The sequence below is a fragment of the Rhynchophorus ferrugineus genome, unplaced genomic scaffold (genome assembly GCF_030347505.1).
Source record: "Rhynchophorus ferrugineus isolate W39M unplaced genomic scaffold, kcgeb_rfMv2 rfM1, whole genome shotgun sequence".
Taxonomy (NCBI): domain Eukaryota; kingdom Metazoa; phylum Arthropoda; class Insecta; order Coleoptera; family Curculionidae; genus Rhynchophorus; species Rhynchophorus ferrugineus.
In genome coordinates this window covers 14671098-14691631 of record NW_027472580.1, presented here as the reverse complement: position 1 = coordinate 14691631, position 20534 = coordinate 14671098, and the positions used below count along the sequence as shown (strand labels likewise).

Below are 20534 nucleotides of genomic sequence, written 5' to 3'. Positions count from 1 at the left end.
ACTTATTTGGATCAAAATTCAAACAAATAGGTTGAAAATTACGTAGCATATAATTGCTGATATTTGTAGACAATAACTCATACTAGATTTGTTATATTAATTGTGATATTTGGTTTCAATTTCGTTTCTGCTATTAATTTAACGTTTTGTTTTTATACATATATTGACCCATATACTAAAATAGTACTTTTACCTTTTATTGGTATTTATAGCTAACATTGAGATGGCCGCAAAGAGAATTCTTTGGGGAAAGTTTGCGAACAGTGGCCAAACGTGCGTGGCTCCTGATTACGTGCTCTGCAGCAAAGAGGTACAGGAGAAATTCATCGCCTGCGCCAAGAATTTAATGAATGAGTTCTACGGAGATAACGTGAAGCAGTCAAAAGATTTCGCTCGAATAGTCAACGAACGTAATTTCATCAGGTTTGTTTAAATAGTAACTGTAAGATAAATATTATTTTGAATTTATTAGATATATGACTTAATTTTCACAATTAGATGAAATGTTTCAAAATATTAAATGATGAATATATTCGATATACAAGTGATGTGGAACCGTATCGAAGTTTCAACCCAGTAGATGGCATTTAAATAAAATTCTCTTGTAAATCTATTAGCACATAAGAGCATTTATTAATATTAACTGCTGGATACTAATCAGACGGAGATTTTGGGACACCACAACCAGCACTAGAATAAATTCGGAGTTGGTAATGAGAGATGGCAAAAAGTTATAGAAAAAAAAGTTGCAACATAAAATTTACTGTTCAAAATAGAGCATTGTTAGGTGCTTACATGTACTCTAATTACTTTTTCACATTTTAACATATTTTCAAACTTCTTCAGATACAAAAGTGTATTCCTCACCATAGTACTATTCCCACCATCTACATAGCAAGACTTTATCCTCAAGCTTCTTCTGCTTCGTTTTTGATACGGATGACTATCCTCGATTAAAGGACGACTGTACGCTTGGGGTTATCTTAGTAAATTTCCTTATATGACGAATATGCCGGAGCTGCATAGCCATAAGTTTCCAAAAGTATTTAATAGACTTCAGCAGCAGAACGGTCGGTTTTGGGGAATACAGAATTCTCAATTAATTCATGAAACATCATTACTTCTACTAAAAACAACTCTATGGTGTAGTATTCATCATGGAAACAACGTTGGTCCCTCTTTCTTTGAAAATGATCATGTTGTTGCAGTTACTGTTACTGCTTAACGGCACCAAGACATGATTCGAAATTTTCTTGTGCCTGAAATGGAAGAGCAAAGACTAGAGGATATGTCATTTTAGCAAGATTCAACATCTTAAAGATAATATTAGTCACTAAATTGAAGAAATTCTGCCTTAGATGTTGCAGGATGTTATAAAAAATGCCCTAAAAGGAGCCGAAAGTTGCATTGAGAATTACGGTTGCCATTTAGCAGATCCAACGAGAAAAAAATGTAAAGTCCAGATAAACTTTTTATGAAAACCAAACTTATCTTTTCTTTGAATAAAGTTATTGGCAATTAAAATGGTAGCGGGATTCTTGCTTGACGTTGTATATAATATGCTCTAATCTATAATGTATAGCGGATAACTAAATAATTATCAAAATATGAAATTCAACCGTTGTCTATATTAATACTTTCCACCAATATATTTCGCTGCTCAAAATACATGTATACACATGATATTTATTTGGCAGTTTTATGAAAAATCTGTAAAACTTAATGCATACACTGAATATTGTGCAATAACATTGAATTTAAAGACATATACGTAACCGAAAATACTTTTATTTAACAACTTAATATAGGAAATTAAAATAAATATTTGTTTTTAGAGTAGCGAATCTGCTGAAGAATCAAACTGTCGCTATCGGTGGTCAAATGGACGCTCAAGAACGATTTATACACCCAACTATATTGATCGATGTTAAGCCTGATGACGACGTCATGAAGGAGGAGATATTCGGTCCGATACTCCCCATCGTTAACGTGGAGAGTCCCCAGGAAGCAATCAAGTTTATTAACGAACGCGAGAAACCGCTCGCTCTTTATATTTTTACCAAAAAACAATCAGTAAAAGATTTATTTTTGATGAACACGTCAAGTGGTGGTGTGACGATAAACGACACGATAATGCATGTTGGTGTTGAAACTATCCCATTTGGAGGTGTTGGTAATAGTGGCATGGGAAACTACCACGGCAAACAGAGTTTCGACACTTTCGTTCACAAAAAATCGGTTTTGTCAAAATCTTTCTGCAAAATTGGAGAGAAAGCTCAGGAGTCTCGATACCCACCATACACTAAGTTCAGAACCAACTTTATCAGGTTTGCCATCAAGAACTTGAGCCGAACCATTAACACGTCGTTTTTAACTCACATCTTAATGTATGGTTTAGGAGTGGGCTCCGCAGTGGCTGGTTTTTATATTTACAAATATTATAAAGAAGAACACCACATATAATTTTATTAGCCATATAACTCTTAATTAGGATTAGACAATGCTACTCAAAAAGGCTAGTGGAATTTGAGGATTTGCTAGGTTCAACTGAGTTCTACACTGTTGATAGTTACGTTAGGTTATAAAAAAATGTTATCTAGTCATTTCTAATTAGTTGTCATACGAATATGTATTATGTCAGTTTGGTTATAATAAAATACACATTATCACTAACAGTTTATTCGTAGTTTATTTAATTAATACCTAATTCTGCAAGTACTTAATTTAATACGTAATATAAAGCTAAAATTATTGCTAAACGGCTACCTCTGTAGAAGTTTATTTTATTATTATCTTCAGTATTAGATCCACCGGCTTATAATTTTAAAACTAAAAATGATAAATAAACGCTGGGTACTAAATATGGAGAATAAGATGACGGAATTAGTAGTAAAGACGACGCTGGAAGCCAGGAGAAAAGTCTGTTTTGTCTAAATTGTATGTATATAGTAGAATATAAAATACGTGTAGTAGATAGGTTAGATAAGGTTTTTGTTTATTTTTGTTTAGTTACTACAACCATTATTATGTACACATGTTATTTTAAAACGTGTATTTTTTGTGTTATATGTGTATAGGAATATAGGAACAATGATTGAAAATAAGAAACGCTTCAGGCCCCGGGGTCCGCTACCTAACCTATGTGATTTGACAAATGTTTAAAAAGAGCCTGTTGTTTTAAAAGCAAACTGAACGGCTTTTGCACTGAACGACTTCCGGTCTTCCGATACATCAGTTCAGCACAAATATCTGATTATTTTAGATAAAAAAATATGCGAAAACTTTGTACCTGTCTTTGAAATTTGAAGGTTTCTTTCGATTTCCCACCTTTCTCCCATCAGACCTTGACTTGGTTCCAACTGGACTACATCGGAAGTGGACTATTTCGAATATAAAAAGAAGAATTTTGAAAATAGGTTCATAAATGATGGAGAAATCGGAGAACATACATTAAAAAAAATGTACAGTCGAACACAGAACCTCTTCCTTTTTCAGAGTCAGTTAAAAATACAGTCAGTAGAAATACAGTGTAGAGTTAATTTCAGTAAGTATTTCAGTGTAGAGTAGCTTCAGTGTTAGATCCACCGGCTTACCCTTAAAAAATTAATAATGATGAAGAATCGCCGGGTACCAAATATGGCGAATAAGATATATGGTGATAAAATGATGCTGTAAGCTGGAAGAGAAATTTCTTCCTCATCAGATTGAGGATGTATATTAATAAAAACCAGATATGTCTATATTTTTCATAAATCTGTTTGCTCAGATTATTTCTTGCCCTTTGATGTAAGGTAATCAATTACCACATATCCAAAGTAATTATGAATGATTCCAATTCGGCTTTAACATCGCTAAAAAATCAATTACAAACGACGCGTTTGTATGAAATATTCAGTTTTCAGTTTCAGTTTTGATTTAGATATAAATCATATCTGACATATACGGCAAAATTGATAAATATATTCATCAATTTCACAACCTTACTTTTGTCGAACTGAATTCTGTTTCAGGGATAACCTATCTAATATTTTCAAGTTACCAGAAAAGAAAATATAAATCCATTTTTTATTTATATTTTAAAGTCTTCTTTTTACCAGTGAGGGTCAACGGCATTAAGTCTACCGACTGGCCAGTGACAACTTAAAGGCTATCTCAGAAGATAGCGGTCTTATCCAGTCTGGTTACTGGTGTGACTGGGATCATTTTCTTTGTCAGATTTTTCACTCTTGCCTAAGGAAAATTTATCATGTTAAACAATCACAAACATACATTTACGACCATGTCCCAGCAGGATTCGAACCCGCGGCTACCGCAACAGTAGCAGGACCGTCCTGTAGAATCTACCATTGTGCCAACCAAGCCGGCTCTCATTATTTTGTGTTAGTCCTGCAGGGAAAAAAAGGTGGAATCCCGTCATAATAACAGTAGTTGTCATGGCAGTCAATTTGCAGTCAAAAATAACAATAAATCTAAAATATTAGTATAGTTGTTGCAATTTTAGGTTATTAATTGATATTCTGAGATCACTTTAATAAACAGCTTTATTGATGTAATACATCTATCTGAATTTCAGAAGAGTCTTTAAATGAAAAATGAATTATATATAACAACAATGGGGATTTTTCTCTTTACTGACACTTATTACTATATAATTACTGACATTTCATTATTGTACTTAACACAGAAGCCTTCTTTTAACTAATAAAGAAATTCTATACTTTAACAATAGTATTTTGGAACCCAAAATGTTGAATTTTTACTTTTAATTATTTTAAATGTATGATTTACGTAAATAAATTATTTACATTTTCGTTTAGTTTTATAATTTAATGCATGATAAACTTTCTGACGGTTATTTCGCCAGTACCATTAAATCAGACAATTTATATAATTAAATCGTTTCCAATTAAATTTAAACGTTTTTAAGTTCAATGCCAACATCACATTTAATTAAATGTGCATGTTTTTGTTTATTCGGGGAAATAAGCCACTTATGTCACATTTTTATTTATAAAATGCAGATTTTGCTAAGAGGATCATCCTGTTTTTTTGGTTCTAGTTATAATCGTTTTAATATTTTAAAACTACAATATATTAAGTGGTCAATTGAAAAGTGCCCTGCCTGAAACATAGATGGCTCTACTATAATTAAATTCATATATTTTTAGTTAGCCCTAACCCTCAAAAGATGGGTGTGTAAATTCGACAGGTGTAGGATCATTAGTTTGTGAATTATAGCATTTTGATTGAAGCAACTTTTGTTATTGTGAAAAAAATTGATAAAAAGGAATTTCGCGTGTAGATAAAATATTGCTTTTTGAAGGGCAAAACATAGTTGAAGCAAAAAATTGGCCTGATGCCGATTTTCCCAACATTGCTCCTGGAAAATAAGCCATCAAGGATTGGTATGCTATGTTTAGACGTGATTAAATGAGCATCGAAGACGGTGAACGCAGTGGATAACCAAAGGATGTAGTTACAGTCGAAAACATTTAAAAACCCACAAAATGATTTTGAATTACTGTAAATTTAAATTAAATGAAATAGCAGACACTCTAAAGATATCAACTATACGGGTACATTATATCATTTACGAATATTTGGGTATGATAAAGCTCTGTGCAAAATGGGTGCCGGCCGAGCTTACTTTTGACCAAAAAATCACGACGGGTTGATGATTCGGAGCAGTGTTTGAAGATGATCAAGCATAATAAACACGAGTTTTTGCGTCGATATCTGACAACGGATGAAACATGTCTCCATCATTTCACTCCGAAGTCCTATCGACAGTCATCTGAGTGGACTGCACACGATGAACCCGCTCCAAAGCGTGGGAAAACGCAACAGTCTGCTGACAAGGTTATGGCGTCTGTATTTTGGGATGCGCATGGAATAATCTAAGTCATGCGTGGAATAATTATAGTCGCTATTGATGAAAGGACTATCAAGGGCGACTATTACATGGCGTTATCGGCCGCATTTGAGTAAAAAGAAAGTACTGCTTCACCAAGACAGTGCACCGTGTCACAAGTCAGTGAAAACGATGGCAAAAATCCATACATTGGGCTTCGAATTGCTTCCTCATCCACCGTATTCTCCAGATCTGGCCCCCAGCGGCTATTTCCTGTTCTGAAATCTCAAAAGAATGCTCGCTGGGAAGAAATTTTCGTCGAATGAATAGGTGATCGCCGAAACTGGGGCCTATTTTGAAACAAACGCCAAATCGTACTACAAAAATGTTATCGAAAATTTGGAGGGTCACTATAATCAGTGTATCACCCTTGAAGGGAATTATGTTGAATAAAAAAAATATATGGTATAAATACTATGGTAGGCCGGGGATTTTTATATTGACCTGTTATATCTAAAGTAGCTATTTATTTTGTTCGTGAATTATTTTATATTCAAATATCAATTAAGTTTGTTGCTCGTTAATTTTTATATATTTATGTAACTGAACTTTGTAATTCCATTATCTTGAATATTATTTTTAAATACGTCGTTGAAATTGTTACATTGTACTATTTAAATTTTAATAATAGATGCCTTTAAAAATGCTAGCAGATATTTTATTTTGAAATGAACATTAATATAAAAGGTAAGATGGATTTAAATATGCAGTTGATTTCGATGGTCTATATTTAAAATTAAAATCATGTGATGCTAGGAAACATCGCGTTTAATTTTCGTGTGTTTATATATAAAATTATTATGTAAACATGCATTGTTAACCAGTGTCGCTTCTAACATTTATTTATTTATTCAACATGTCAGTTTTTAATTTATCTATCTCGAATCAATATAATAATTTTGCTTTATTTCATGTTTTTAAGATCTAATTTACTCATGTAAATTTAATAAAACGTGTGTACGATTTTGATTGATGATTGTTTTTCCTCTTTCATGATAAAACCATAATGTTGTCACTAGGACTTCTGAGATTTGTGGACGAAAAACTAAATACAACCTTACACTACTATGTGGAACCCAAGTGTTGAGCTACTTTAAAATTAGTTGTGAGATGAAATATGTCTTTAAAAATATCTTTTGGCCTAATCGAATTTCTGCCTTATTTATCTACTTCCTCATTTGAAGCACTGTGATAGAGCGTGACTAAAGCGTATAATTTATCAATATACAGTCGAGTAAGCAAATGTTTGTAGTTGTATTTGTATGAATATAACAAAGAGCGTCAAATCAAACTAGAAAAACCATCAGACTGGGTAAGACATACTTTGGGTTGGTTCCTGAGTTGATAAACTTAATGCCGAGGTCTTGGTTAAACAGTAGGTTCACGTCCGATAAACCCTAGTTGGTACAAAATAGACTATAAATATCAAATAAGGGATTAGTCAACATGAAATATCTCTAGATAATTTTGTTATTAAAAATTGATTTGTGTACAAAATGTCTGCATTAGTAGAGTTAGTGTTGAAAGCAGATTTTCTTAAAAGAAATTAGGAAAGTGTTGATTACCTTAAAAAATAAAATATATGTTTTAACATATCATGTAACCTCGAATAATTATGCTATTTGTCTAGGTTTTTAATGTATAAAGTTCTTGGCATATTTTTTTTTAATCGTAAAATATGAAATGTTTTAGTGGATAGTGAAAAACTATGCTTTGGCTCTGTCTTTACCAACGCAATTGAGAATAAAATCAATGTGACCTTATGAAGAACCATCTTTGCTTTTCTTTTGTTTGATTGGTATTAAAATAATTAATCTGAAAGATTGATGCTTGTAAATATCACATACATTTCTAAAAACAATCTTTATTAAATAATCTTTTTAAAAATAAACATATAATTTTTAGCATATTGTATTCATTATTGGGAATTCATTATATTTTTATAGAATGATTGTTCACTTAATATTATTGAATCAACAGAAATTCAGAGTGATATCTTAATTCTCAGAAGAACATGAGACATTTTTCAATTTCATTATTCAAAAAATGTTTTGTATTATAGATCAGGCCTATGAATTAATTTTAATGGCTTTACGACACATGGTGTTACTGTGTATTAAATCGTATCGGGTACATTTGTAATCAGCTTTATGTTTAAGCCTCACTGATTTTGATTGAGAGGTTTCCCTCCTGGGTAGGTGTCATTTCGTCAAACTGTCAACAAACATATTTTTAGCGCATTGAAAATGAATTTCTACCGAGTAAATCGTATTTGCGGCAAGTTTACCTTTTCAACTTAAATTTAAATAAAAAGGCGGCGGAAGGTCATCTAATCCTGTGTGAAGTTTATAGCAATCATGCTTCATTGATCTCAACATATGAATACTGGTTTGGTCATTTTAAAAATGATGATTTTAACACCAAAGATAAAAAGTATTAAGGACAGGCAAAAAAACTGAAGATGATGATTTGAAGGCACTACTCGATGATGGTCAGTGTAAAATGCAAGAAGAGTGTTCAGAATTGTTGGGAGCAATACAAAACATCATTTTCGCTCGCTTAAAGAACATTAGAAATGATCCAAAAGCTTGGATGTTTTGGTATAGTATGAATTGTAGTCAAGATATTAAAGAAATTGAAGCCAAAAATGGGACCATCTGGTCCAACGCACCAACATCAACGGCAAATCCGAATAAACAAATGCTCTGCACTGGATGCGATCGATTTGATGTGGTATATTAGGAAATGCTAAAACCTGATGAAACTATCAATCAGTAGTATCAGTATAGTAGAATCAGTAGTCAACAACACTCAACCATATCTTAAAATGCCAACGAAAACATACGTGGTGTGGAAAAATATATTATAATGGGAATTGCTACCCTACCCGTTTTATTCTCCAGGTCCTGCTCCTTCTGATTACTATTAGTTCTGACATATATCGTGACCTGTCTGAGCAGTACTTCACTTATGAAGATACTAAGAAAATGGATCGGTTTGTGCATAGCCCCAAAATTTAAATCGTTCTTTTGATATGGAATACGTAAATTGGCTAACAGATGGAAAAAAACGACTACATATGGTACTTTGAATAGAATACATATTAACGATTTTTGACAATAAAGCTTCTAGTTGAATAGAATCCTTTAAAACTAAATTATAGCACTAATATAAAATTGAAGGTCATTAAATAATAACTAATAAATTATAGAAAATAAACGTTTTACTGTACAAAAACAATATAATATCAAAATTATAATATCCTAACTTACTAAAGATTAACATACTATGCAATGATCTATACTAACGAAACTGTACTGCTTAAATAATATCAAAAAAGTATTCCAACAATAACGATAACCCCATACCTAAAACAAATATCAGAAAATTTGGGACATATTTCATAGAAATTCCTCTTCGTTTTTTTATTACGGTTGTGAGCAGTGTCGTTTTCTTCTCAGAATATGGCGGATATCTTAGTTTTAAAGTCATCTCAGTTACGCCACTGAAATTTTTTATTAAAACTGCCTTTTTATGGGTGAAAGTATCAAAACCGTATTTCCCATGATATGAACCAATTCCACTGTCACCAACACCACCAAAGGGTAAATTCTCCACTCCAATATGAGATATCGTATCATTGATCGTTAGTCCTCCGCTGGAGGTTTTCGTCAGGAACATATTTTGTGTGTTTTTGTTGTCGCTGAAAAGGTAAATAGCTAGGGGCTTTTCTCGTGAATTTATAAAATCTATGGCCTCTTCAGGGTCCTTGATGTTGATTATTGGTAGGATAGGTCCAAATATTTCTTCTTCCATTACTAGGCTATGGGGACTAACATCAGTAAGAATAGTAGGCCCTATGACGCAGTCTTGATAATTAACTTGGCCACCTAAAGCAACTTTCTCCAGTTTCAGAAAGTCGTGAAGTCGTTTGAAATGTTTTTGACTAACTATCTTGCTTAGGCTCTGGGATTTGCTGGGGTTTTCACCCCAAAACTGCTCAATAATTTGTTTAGCTTCTTTTAGAAATTTTTCTTCTACTTCTCTCGTGCATAAAAGGTAATCAGGGGCTAGACAGGTCTGTCCGCTATTCAACATTCTACCCCAAAGTATTCTTTTGGTTGCTTTGTGCATATCGACTGTGTCGTCGATAAAAAGTGGACATTTTCCTCCAAGCTCTATAATTGAATTTAATTAATATAATTTCTGTCAAATAATTAGTCAATTATATTAGCAGATAATCTGGAAATGAATCGTATAAAAGCAATATTATATCAGTTAGTTAATAAATTAATGATATATCAAATAATTACTCGTATTTAAGCTAACATGGTGATGTAATAAATGTAGATGTTGGAAAATTTCTATAGGCATATTATTGTGTATATTTATAAATACAACTACAGAATAATTAGTCCAGTTTTTCCTGCAATAAGGGCAAACTCGGATATCTTCTATGACACTCTCCATGTGAATAACTCAACATTTGTTAGGTCTGAAATTAATACATCATAGGCAAGTGCATCAGCAGTTAAGAAAATTTACGAAATTCGAGAATGTTAAATAACGAATAACTAGAAATAAAGTTATAATAAAATATGTAATATTATATTGATTTGATATTTATATTAAAATTTATGTAATTATGTTAAACTGAAAAGAAAACATGTTTAGGATGATAAAATTATTGAAACTGTATATTATCAATGAACTTCGAAAATAAAGAGTATCTTCTGATGGATACGGGTTATGATAGTGTAGCGAACTTGAGGCATGTCGAATTTTACATCGTGGAATAACTGTCTACAAAATACCCATAAATATAGTCCCAGATACTGAACATGGGCGGGGTTATAACAGCGTCAACTATGAAAAGATAATGATTATCTGCCAACCCCGAGACGTTTCTCTAGGATGTTATTGAAGGGTATTTTCATCATTCAGTAACCGACCATCGTTTGGTTTAGACGTGCCCCATCGACTTCCCAAGCCTCGTCAACAGGTAAACCCAGCGCCGATAACTTTCATTTATTTGTATTTTCTTAATATTTTATATCGTCAATAAATAATGGTCATTAATATGAACACCACTGTTCACTGAGCAATTCACTGAGCCATGTCAAAAACCCTAAAATAACATTGCAACTTGACGTTTAGGGAGTGAAGAACATAATAATAATGTAAATAATTCGAAATGTAACATATTTTAGATGGAGTTGTATTGTAGGAAAAAGTGGGCTCTGTTTTTATATTTGTTAGATGCAATAATACTGATTATTATAACTGATATATAAGCTCCCTTGTCGAAAATTTCCATGATCAGCCGAAAAAAAGCCGTTGAATTTGGTTACTGCAGAGTTCAGTATCCTTCTTCAGTAAATGGGTACTTTAAGGCTTAATAACTCCATATAAAATGGCTAGAGTCGTCAAGTTTTAGCGAATTGCCATTATGAGTGGAAAACGCGAAAATGGTCAAGTGAAAATTTAGTATCTTTAAAAATTTAGAAAGATATTGTTTTGAGTGTGTTATAGATGCTGCGGTGTTTTTACAAAGTACGAAATTAAGAAATTTGTCGTTAGGGTCAAGAGTAACCCATAAAATATAATTCTTGCAAGAAAAATATGGATAAAAACGTTATGGTTTACACATTACATATTACATTTTATTCCATATGAGAAGAGGATAAAAAGAGTATTATTGAAAGACTGGGACTTGTTTCATGACTTAAAAGAAGTTTGAGGGGAATTTGTGGCGAAAGAGCTAATTTTTCTTCTCTAATTTTTGGGAATTTGACATTAATTATTTGGAAATTTGAAAAATTGGCATTGGTAACCCCGAAAACGTCCCAGCCTTATTTTTGAAAGAGTAAGATGTTATGAGGCTTTTAGCCAAAAATCTTCACCAAATCTAACGTGTTGATACATAGTGGATATAACAGGTCAATTGAAAAGTCCCTGGCCTGACACATAGATGGCGCTACTAGAATTAAATTCATATGTTTTGTTAGTTAGGCTTAACCCTCAAAAGGTTCGTGAATAAATTTAACAGTTGTCGGATCATTAGTTTGTGAATTATAGCATTTTGAGTGAAGCAACTTTTGTTAGTTTGAGAAAAAAATGGATAAAAAGGAATTTCGCGTGTTGATAAAATATTGCTTTTTAAAGCAAAAAAATACAGTTGAAGCAAAAACTTGGCTTAATGCCGAGTTTCCGGACACTGCCCCAGAAAAATCGATCATCAAGGATTGGTAGCTAAGTTTAGACGTGGTGAAATGAGCACCGAAGACGGTAAACGCAGTGGACGCCCAAAAGAGATTGTTACCGACGAAAACATTTAAAAAATCCACAAAATGATTTTAGAAATAGCAAGCACTCTAAAGATATCAACTGAACGTGTACATCATATCATTCATGCATATTTGGGCATAACAAAGCTCTGTGTAAAATGGGTGTCGCGCGAGCTCACTTTTGACCAAAAACAACGACGAGTTGATGATTCGGAGCAGTGTTTGAAGATGATTAAGCCTAATTAACCCCAGTTGTTGCCTCGATATATGATAATAGATGAAACTTGGTTCCATCCAATCGACAGTCATTCGAGAAAAAATTTTTGTTAAAAACGATTTGTAAACATTTCCAAATTATCTTTTTTGAATCGTATTTAAAAAATATAAATTATGAATATAAATATCCTACCCAATGTACATGGTGTCAAAGTTTTAGCCGCTGCTTCGTAAACAATTTGTCCCACCTTCGAGGATCCGGTAAAGAAAATGTAATCGAATTTTTCTCTAAGCAGTTCGGTGGTATCCGATATTCCCCCAAGATAAATTTGGAAACACTCCTGGTCCAAATAGTTGGTGAGAGTTTCGAACATAAGCTTATTTGTTGCCGGCGCCAGTTCGGACGGCTTCAGGATCACGACATTTCCCCCAGCCAAAGCACCTAAGGAACAACTTCGAAGTTAGTAAAGCGATGCGAACTATTTTCAAACATATTTTTTTTTCTGTTATAATTACTTTAGTCGATAAGAAATAAAGCGTTTGTTCCCACTTATATCTAGAAGTGCTTGATTACGGTAAGAGTTTTCGGTATGATTGTTTAATAAATAACACTATTTCACAGGTCTTCCAATACGGTAGAGCAGCAATCAAAAAGAAGCCTTAAATCAGGTTCCATATATATTTTCAAAATTACCAAGTCACTCAAAAGCAAAGGTGAAGAAATATTTTTCGGACCGGACACTAGATGGCGGATTGCTTTTAAGGAGGTCATAGGAACATTTTTTGGCTTACTATAAAGCAATCGTCAAAGGAGCACTAAAATGATTTCATGCTTCATGTTGCCTTGTTTTTTTCAAGTTTAGTGACGTAATATTTATATTATTAGGTGTAGTGAATCCGAAATCGCCTTAATTTTTTTGATAGAACCACAGATTTATTGAAAATTTTAGTAACTAAAATACCTTAAAATAAAAGAGAAAAATGTTGAAAAATAATATTTTATTTGAAAATTTTTAAAACCTTCTTTTTTCCAGTTAGGCTCGTCTTATCTGTATACATTATCTATATATATATATATATATATATATATATATATATATATATATATATATATATATATATATATATATATATATATATATATATATATATATATATATATATATATATATATATATATATTTATTTATATTTTCAACATTCTTCTCTTTTATTTTAAGGTATTTTAGTTACTAAAATTATCAAATTTCGGATTCACTACACCTAATAACATAAATATTACGTCACTAAACTTAAACAACTCTTGGAATATTTTTGTAGACCTGCGTTATCCATCTTTATCATCTTAGTTTGTAAAATTTGGATAAAATTGCATTTTTTTAAGAACAGATTTAATATGTCAGTTGGATCGAAAAAAGAAAATTGAAACGACAAAACTCAATGTATATAATTGAGGAATATCACTTGTACAGTTTGTAGATGCCAAAAAAATTGACTGATATTAGCGTTTATTTGTACATGCTTTTTCCCTTTTACCCGTAACTTCGAACATATGAAAATAATAAAATGGATAAATATGACAGAATGATAAAATGGCTTTTATACTTTAAAATATATTATTTTTTCTCAAATTATAGATGCAGTTCTCAAGAAATATTGGATATATATTTACTGATAATATATTCTTGTTTTTGTTTTGTATAAAATATGTCTTTATTTCAGTAATAACAAAAGAGAACATATCGATGCAAATAGTATTCATCTGAATAGAAAATTTATTTCCATATTTAAGGAAATATGTTTATAAGATGCTTTCAGGTGCTTACATGTATTTTGATCAGCGATGTCTATTGGTGAAAATGCGATATTATAACGTAAATAATTGTTAACAATAAGTAATCCTATAGTATCATATATCATATTTCATAAAATAAACGCATTAACTGAAAATTCTATTTCAAGTGCAAAAAGTCATGAATTAATATAGAAGAACCGCCTACTACGACATCAAACCAGAATATTCATGGCTGTAATATTTTGTTACATGATGTATTCATTAATGTGTAATGTATAAGCAGCTAAAACTTAATTAAACTGTTACTGCGAATGTTAGCCGATGTCGATTTTATAAATTTTACTACGCATTGTTGCAAAACGGACCAGCAAAAGCGAGTAATAGACGCCTAATCCATACGTCGTCCACTTGTCAGTGCATTACCACTAGTTTTAAAAGTTGTGAAGGATACGGTAATGCAGTTTGAAAGAGAAGTTCTGTCGCATTTGGCATATTCAGTATACATCAAATTTTCTAATTATCGCTTTTTCAGATCGATGCAGCTTGTTCAAGGTTTCGCCATATTGGCAGAGAAATGTGGAAAAGCTGGAGGAAAGGTTGTAAAATATATTGTATTTATTTTTCTTAACTCTATACTGCTGATATCCAAACAGCAAAAGAAACAGTACATCGAACATTTGCCGACGAAAGAGTTATCATGGTAAAAGATGTATCTCTGTCTAATGATGTAGAAAAACTACAAATAGTGGTTACCACGATCTAAAAATGGAAATACAGGTTAAAATATATCCATAATAACTTTGCGTAACGGTGAAATACGGCGTATCACTTGATAATTAAAAATATGTGCATTTTAAAAAAATGATCAGAATACATGCAAGCATTTATATTCAAGCTTAGAAACGATAAAATATTTTAGACAATACATTTTTGTTGTGGATGGAGCCAAAAATCATCAAGAAAAAACAGCCTTGAGTATATATTGTTAGATGTTATGTCGTACTATTACAGACAGGTGACAAAATTATAAATAAAGTCAAAATAATATATATTTAAATTTTCAACATTCTTCTGTTTTATTTTAAGGTATTTTAGTTACTAAAATTATCAAATTTCGGATTCACTACACCTAATAACATAAATATTACGTCACTAAACTTAAACAGCTCTTGTAATATTTTTGTAGACCTGTTTATCTATCCATCTTTATCATCTTAGTTTGTAAAATTTGGATAAAATTCCATTTTTTTACGGACGGATTTAAAACGTCAGTTGGATCGAAAAAAGAAAATTGTACCACAAAACTCAATGTATGTAATTGAAGAATATCACTTGTACAGTTTGTAGATGCCAAAAAAATTGACTCATATTAGCGTTTATTTGTACATGCTTTGTCCCTTTTACCCGTAACTTCGAACATATGAAAATAATAAAATGGACAAATATGACAGAATGATAAAATGGCTTTTATACTTTAAAATATATTATTTTTTCTCAAATTATAGATGCAGTTCTCAATAAATATTGGATATATATTTACTGATAATATATTCTTGTTTTTATTTTGTATAAAATATGTCTTTATTTCAGTAATAACAAATGAGAACATATCGTGGCAAATAGTATTCATCTGAATAGAAAATTTATTTCCATATTTAAGGAAATATGTTTATAAGATGCTTTCAGGTACTTACATGTATTTTGATCAGCGATGTCTATTGGTGAAAATGCGATATTATAACGTAAATAACTGTTAACAATAAGTAATCCTATAGTATCATATATCATATTTCTTAAAATGAACGCATTAACTGAAAATTCTATTTCAAGTGCAAAAAGTCATGAATTAATATAGAAGAACCGCCTACTACGACATCAAACCAGAATATTCATGGCTGTAATATTTTGTTACATGATGTATTCAGTAACGTGTAAAGTATAAGCAGCTAAAACTGAATTAAACTGTTACTGCGGATGTTAGCCGATGTCGATTTTATAAATTTTACTACGCATTGTTGCAAAACTGATCAGCAAAAGCGAGTAATAGACGCCTCATCCATAAGTCGTCCACTTTACAGTGCATTACCATTAGTTTTAAAAGTTGTGAAGGATACACTAATGCAGTTTGAAAGAGAAGTTCTGCTGCATTTGGCATATTCAATATACATCAAATTTTCTAATTATCGCTTTTTCAGATCGATGCAGCATGGGTTCGAAATAACGAAGTGTGAAAATGTATTAATGATTGATCGCTTGTTCAAGGTTTCGCCATATTGGCAGAGAAATGTGGAAAAGCTGGAGGAAAGGTTGTAAAGTATATTGTATTTATTTTTCTTAACTCTATACTGCTGATATCCAAACAGAAAAAGGAACAGTACATCGAACATTTGCCGACGAAAGAGTTATCATGGTAAAAGATATGTCTAATGATGTAGAAAAACTACAAGTAGTAGTTACCACGATCTGAAAATGGAAATACAGGTTAAAATATATCCATAATAACTTTGCGTAACGGTGACATACGGCGTATCACTTGATAATTAAAAATATGGGCATTTTAAAAAAATGATCAGAATACATGCAAGCATTTATATTCAAAAATCATCAAGAAAAAACAGCCTTGAGTATATATTGTTAGATGTTATGTCGTACTATTACAGAATAAATTACCTATCACTAAGAATAACTTGTTGTTGTAAAGGTGACAAAATTATAAATAAAGTCAAAATACGGATTTTGGATTAAATAGACTAGGTAAAAAATAATAAATTTTAAGCTACCTAAATCACTCTATGTATATATTAAAGACTTAAAAGCAAAATTAGTCGATGTTATTTACAGCTGCTTTTTTGTATTTTTAATAACGTTTGTATTTTTAATAACGAGCGTATTACCTACTAAAGGACCCAAGGTTAGCAAGATGGGATAATTCCAAGCCCCGATAATTAGCACGACTCCATAAGGATCATTGTAAACATAAACTCTGTCCAAAATGTTAATTAATCTAAAACGAAAATAAAACTCACTCGAAAGGGTAACGGAAATAAAACGCGGCGGACGCGTGGGCGTTACCTTTTGTCCGGTCTTTCCGGTCCGATCCATTTTTTCAGCTTCAACAGAGTGTGTCTGATATCGTTGGCCACCATGTCGATCTCGGACATGTTCGCCTCGTGCCTGTGTTTGCGTAAATCTTTGGCGAGAGCGTCTTCGATTTCACTTTTATGGTTTTCCAAAAATTTTAATATACCTACAAATTAATCAGTTGGGAGATTACTAAACCTAAAATAAAATATAATAATAGAGTATGATAAATTAAAAGTGTACCGATTAAATTTAATTTATTTGAATAAAAATGTTAAAATTTGCGTCTAGAACTAATTTATTAACTAACTAGCGACCCGCCCCGGCTTCGCACGGGTGTAATGCTGAAACTAAATTAAATACACTACAGAAAAAATATGAACGTTGTATATAAAAACATAGCGGCCCGCTCCGACTTTGCACGGGCATAAAATATATATGCCTATGTCACTCAATGAAAACATGATTAAAATCGATCCAGTATTTTTGGTTCATTCATTACTGCCCTTGGCCTGCACGCATTAAATTTGGAGTAAAACAATTCCTCTTCCCCTATACTTACTATGAAGATTTCCTGCTATCTTTGGAATATCTAAATCATACAATTTTTATTACATTACACATTTTTAAACGCAAATTTTAAATTTGTAATATCTCCGAAAATATTTGTTTAATTTACATGCTGTAAGGAACCATATTGATCTATATTAATTGCACACTGTATTTAAGGTACTTAATTCGATAAGGATTAATGCCGTATTGCTTAAAATAGCTTCGTAAATAAGCCATTTTCTCACGTAAAAAGTAAACAATAAAAATGGTTAATGTGGGTTATCCCTAAAAGATAAACATATACCATCGGACTTTTTTGTAGACCTTTTTATGGTGTACAATACTGTAGTACATTAATTTGATCTAACTCGTAGGGTTAGGCAGCGTTTTTGCTAATTGCTAAATAAGCCTAAAAAAATAGGTTAATTTACGACATCACGTTAGAAACCTCTAAAATTAGCAATGTTGCCTTAGTATATTATGCATGTATTATACATATAAACCTTCCTCTTGAATCACTCTATCTATTGAAAAAAACCGCATCAAAATCCGTTGCGTAGTTTTAAAGATTTAAGCGCACATAGGGATATAGGGACAGAAAAGGCGACTTTGTTTTATACTATGTAGTGATTACTAATGAATAAAAAATTAACTAATTAATATTTAATAATTAACTAAAAACCAATTAATAATTAATTAGCTAATTGCGAGTTAATGTAAGCAACTGTTAATTAAGGTAAATCCCTAATTAAACATTTGAAAATTAAATTACAGTTTATGTATTACAAAATCAGTTCATTACTTGAAAAAGTGTGGTACAATATAGGCATATGGCTATGCAGTAGGTTTCAAGACCTTAAAATATTTAAGAAGTTAATTTAACAGTAGGTACAAGCATTTGGATCAACGATATCTGTTGATGTGTAAACAACTGTTTAATTGCATCGTTTTAAGATTTCTCTAAATAAAACAATAGCTCTCCATTTAAATTTATTTTTTAGAGATTCGTTACTTCTGTTGTTGATTTGAAGAGACCAGCTTGACCGTAAATTAATGCCTATCAATAACAAAGTCCGTTAAACAATTTTAGAAATTTATGGTGACAAACTGTTGATTTAAACGTTTTAAAACTGATGTCAATGCCAAAGTCCAGAACAATGAATAACTGAAGGAAATGATCTTAAACAAGATCGTAAACTAGGGACCACCAAACGAATTGACTAGAAATACTATTTCTAAACGTTTCATCCTAGCGCCTTCATTGCTCTCCAAGGGAAAAAGGATAGTTTGAGAGCCAATTAGATCTACTACGATAACTTGAAGCCTAAAAATTAAAAAAATAATGAGTTAGTCCCCCGAAACTGTATATACTAATAATTTAATAATACTAATTTTATGCAGCGAAAGCATCTGTATGGTGTAGTTTTCATGTTGGAAATGTCATTGAACCTTATTTTTTAAAAATGGTCAAGGTGTTGCAGTTACTGTTAGTGCTGAACGGGATCAAGACATGGAATCATGTCTTGATACCGTTCAGCACTAATATAACTATGCAATTTTTTTGTACCTGAAATGGAAGAGCAGGTACTAGAGGACATATGGTTTCAGCAAGATGGGGCCACAGCACACATAGCTCCACGTTTCTCCACGAAGATTAATTTAGCGAAGTGGCGATTTAGCATGGACAGCCTGATCTCCCGATTTAACAGCACCAGACACAGACTAACAGTCACACTAACTAACTAACACAAACAAAACAATTCAACATCTACATATGACAGTATTCGTAACGAAATTGAAGAAATTCATCCTCACGCGGACGCCATTTAGCAGATATAATTTCTGAATTATAACGAGAAATAAATGTGAGGACTAAGTAAATTTTTCATGAAAACAAAACTTATTTATCTTTTCTTTGAGCAAAGTTATAGGCAATCAAAATTGTAGCGGGAGTTTTGCCACACATTCTAATTGATAAATAATGAAATTAGGCGTGAAATTCGCGAACACTGTTCATTTTTTGATGTCATTTTAACAAATGAATTATTAATTCGATATATAAATATATTGAGGATTTATAACTATATGAAAGTTTATGCATTTTTAATAGTGTATCAAACCGATTTTATTAGATACATACAATATTGTTGTGTAGCGACCTTGAGGCATGTCGAATTTTACATCGTGGAATAACGGTCTACAAAATACCCAGAAATGTAATCCCAGATGTTGAACACGGGAGGGGTGCCAGCAGCGCCAACTAGAACCCGACAACGAATAGCTGGCGGCAACCCCGAGACATTTATCTGGGATATTATTGAAGGGTATTTCGTTCATTCAGTGCTGAACCCTCGTTTGGTTTAGACATGCCACCATCGACTGCCCAAGCCTCGTCTCCAGGTAACACTGCTGCCATCCGTTTTAGCACACACATTTTTATATAGCCAATAAATAACGGTCATATAATGTAAACACCACTGTTTCATTTCGTTTTACCTCCATTCACCGAGCCACATCATTTACCCTAAAGTGGTGACCCCGACGTGATCGCAAACGTGGAACATGGTGTATTTTACGTGGCCGTTATATTTTTTGTTTAAAAATTTTCAATATTTTTAATTCGATTCGTTTTCGATTTTCCCTTCAATATTCCTTTTCATTTTATTCCTATTCATTTAATTATTTCCAATTC

The 20534-nt window shown here is 32.0% G+C and overlaps 3 protein-coding genes across 6 annotated transcripts in view; 1 reads left to right on the top strand and 2 right to left on the bottom strand.

Moving 5' to 3' along the window:
• LOC143195071 (aldehyde dehydrogenase, dimeric NADP-preferring) overlaps window positions 1–2680 on the top strand; it is a 44380-nt gene extending 41700 nt beyond the window's left edge. For all 3 annotated transcript variants that reach the window (XM_076401937.1, XM_076401945.1, XM_076401928.1), the window contains 2 exons: window positions 213–423; window positions 1836–2680. In XM_076401937.1, the coding sequence (XP_076258052.1) occupies window positions 213–423; window positions 1836–2463 (839 nt within the window). In that variant the 3' untranslated portion in view covers window positions 2464–2680. The remainder of the gene's footprint in view (window positions 1–212; window positions 424–1835) is intronic.
• LOC143195091 (synaptotagmin-15) overlaps window positions 1–20534 on the bottom strand; it is a 345027-nt gene that overhangs the window by 44948 nt on the left and 279545 nt on the right. The gene's annotated exons all lie outside the window — the stretch shown is intronic.
• The window catches only part of LOC143195058 (aldehyde dehydrogenase family 3 member B1), a 29384-nt gene continuing 17966 nt past the window's right edge, over window positions 9117–20534 (bottom strand). The window contains exons 3-6 of the mRNA XM_076401924.1: window positions 17282–17456; window positions 17104–17213; window positions 12608–12856; window positions 9117–10089 (exon numbers count right to left, since the gene is read on the bottom strand). Of these exons, the coding sequence (XP_076258039.1) occupies window positions 9233–10089; window positions 12608–12856; window positions 17104–17213; window positions 17282–17456 (1391 nt within the window). The 3' untranslated portion in view covers window positions 9117–9232. The remainder of the gene's footprint in view (window positions 10090–12607; window positions 12857–17103; window positions 17214–17281; window positions 17457–20534) is intronic.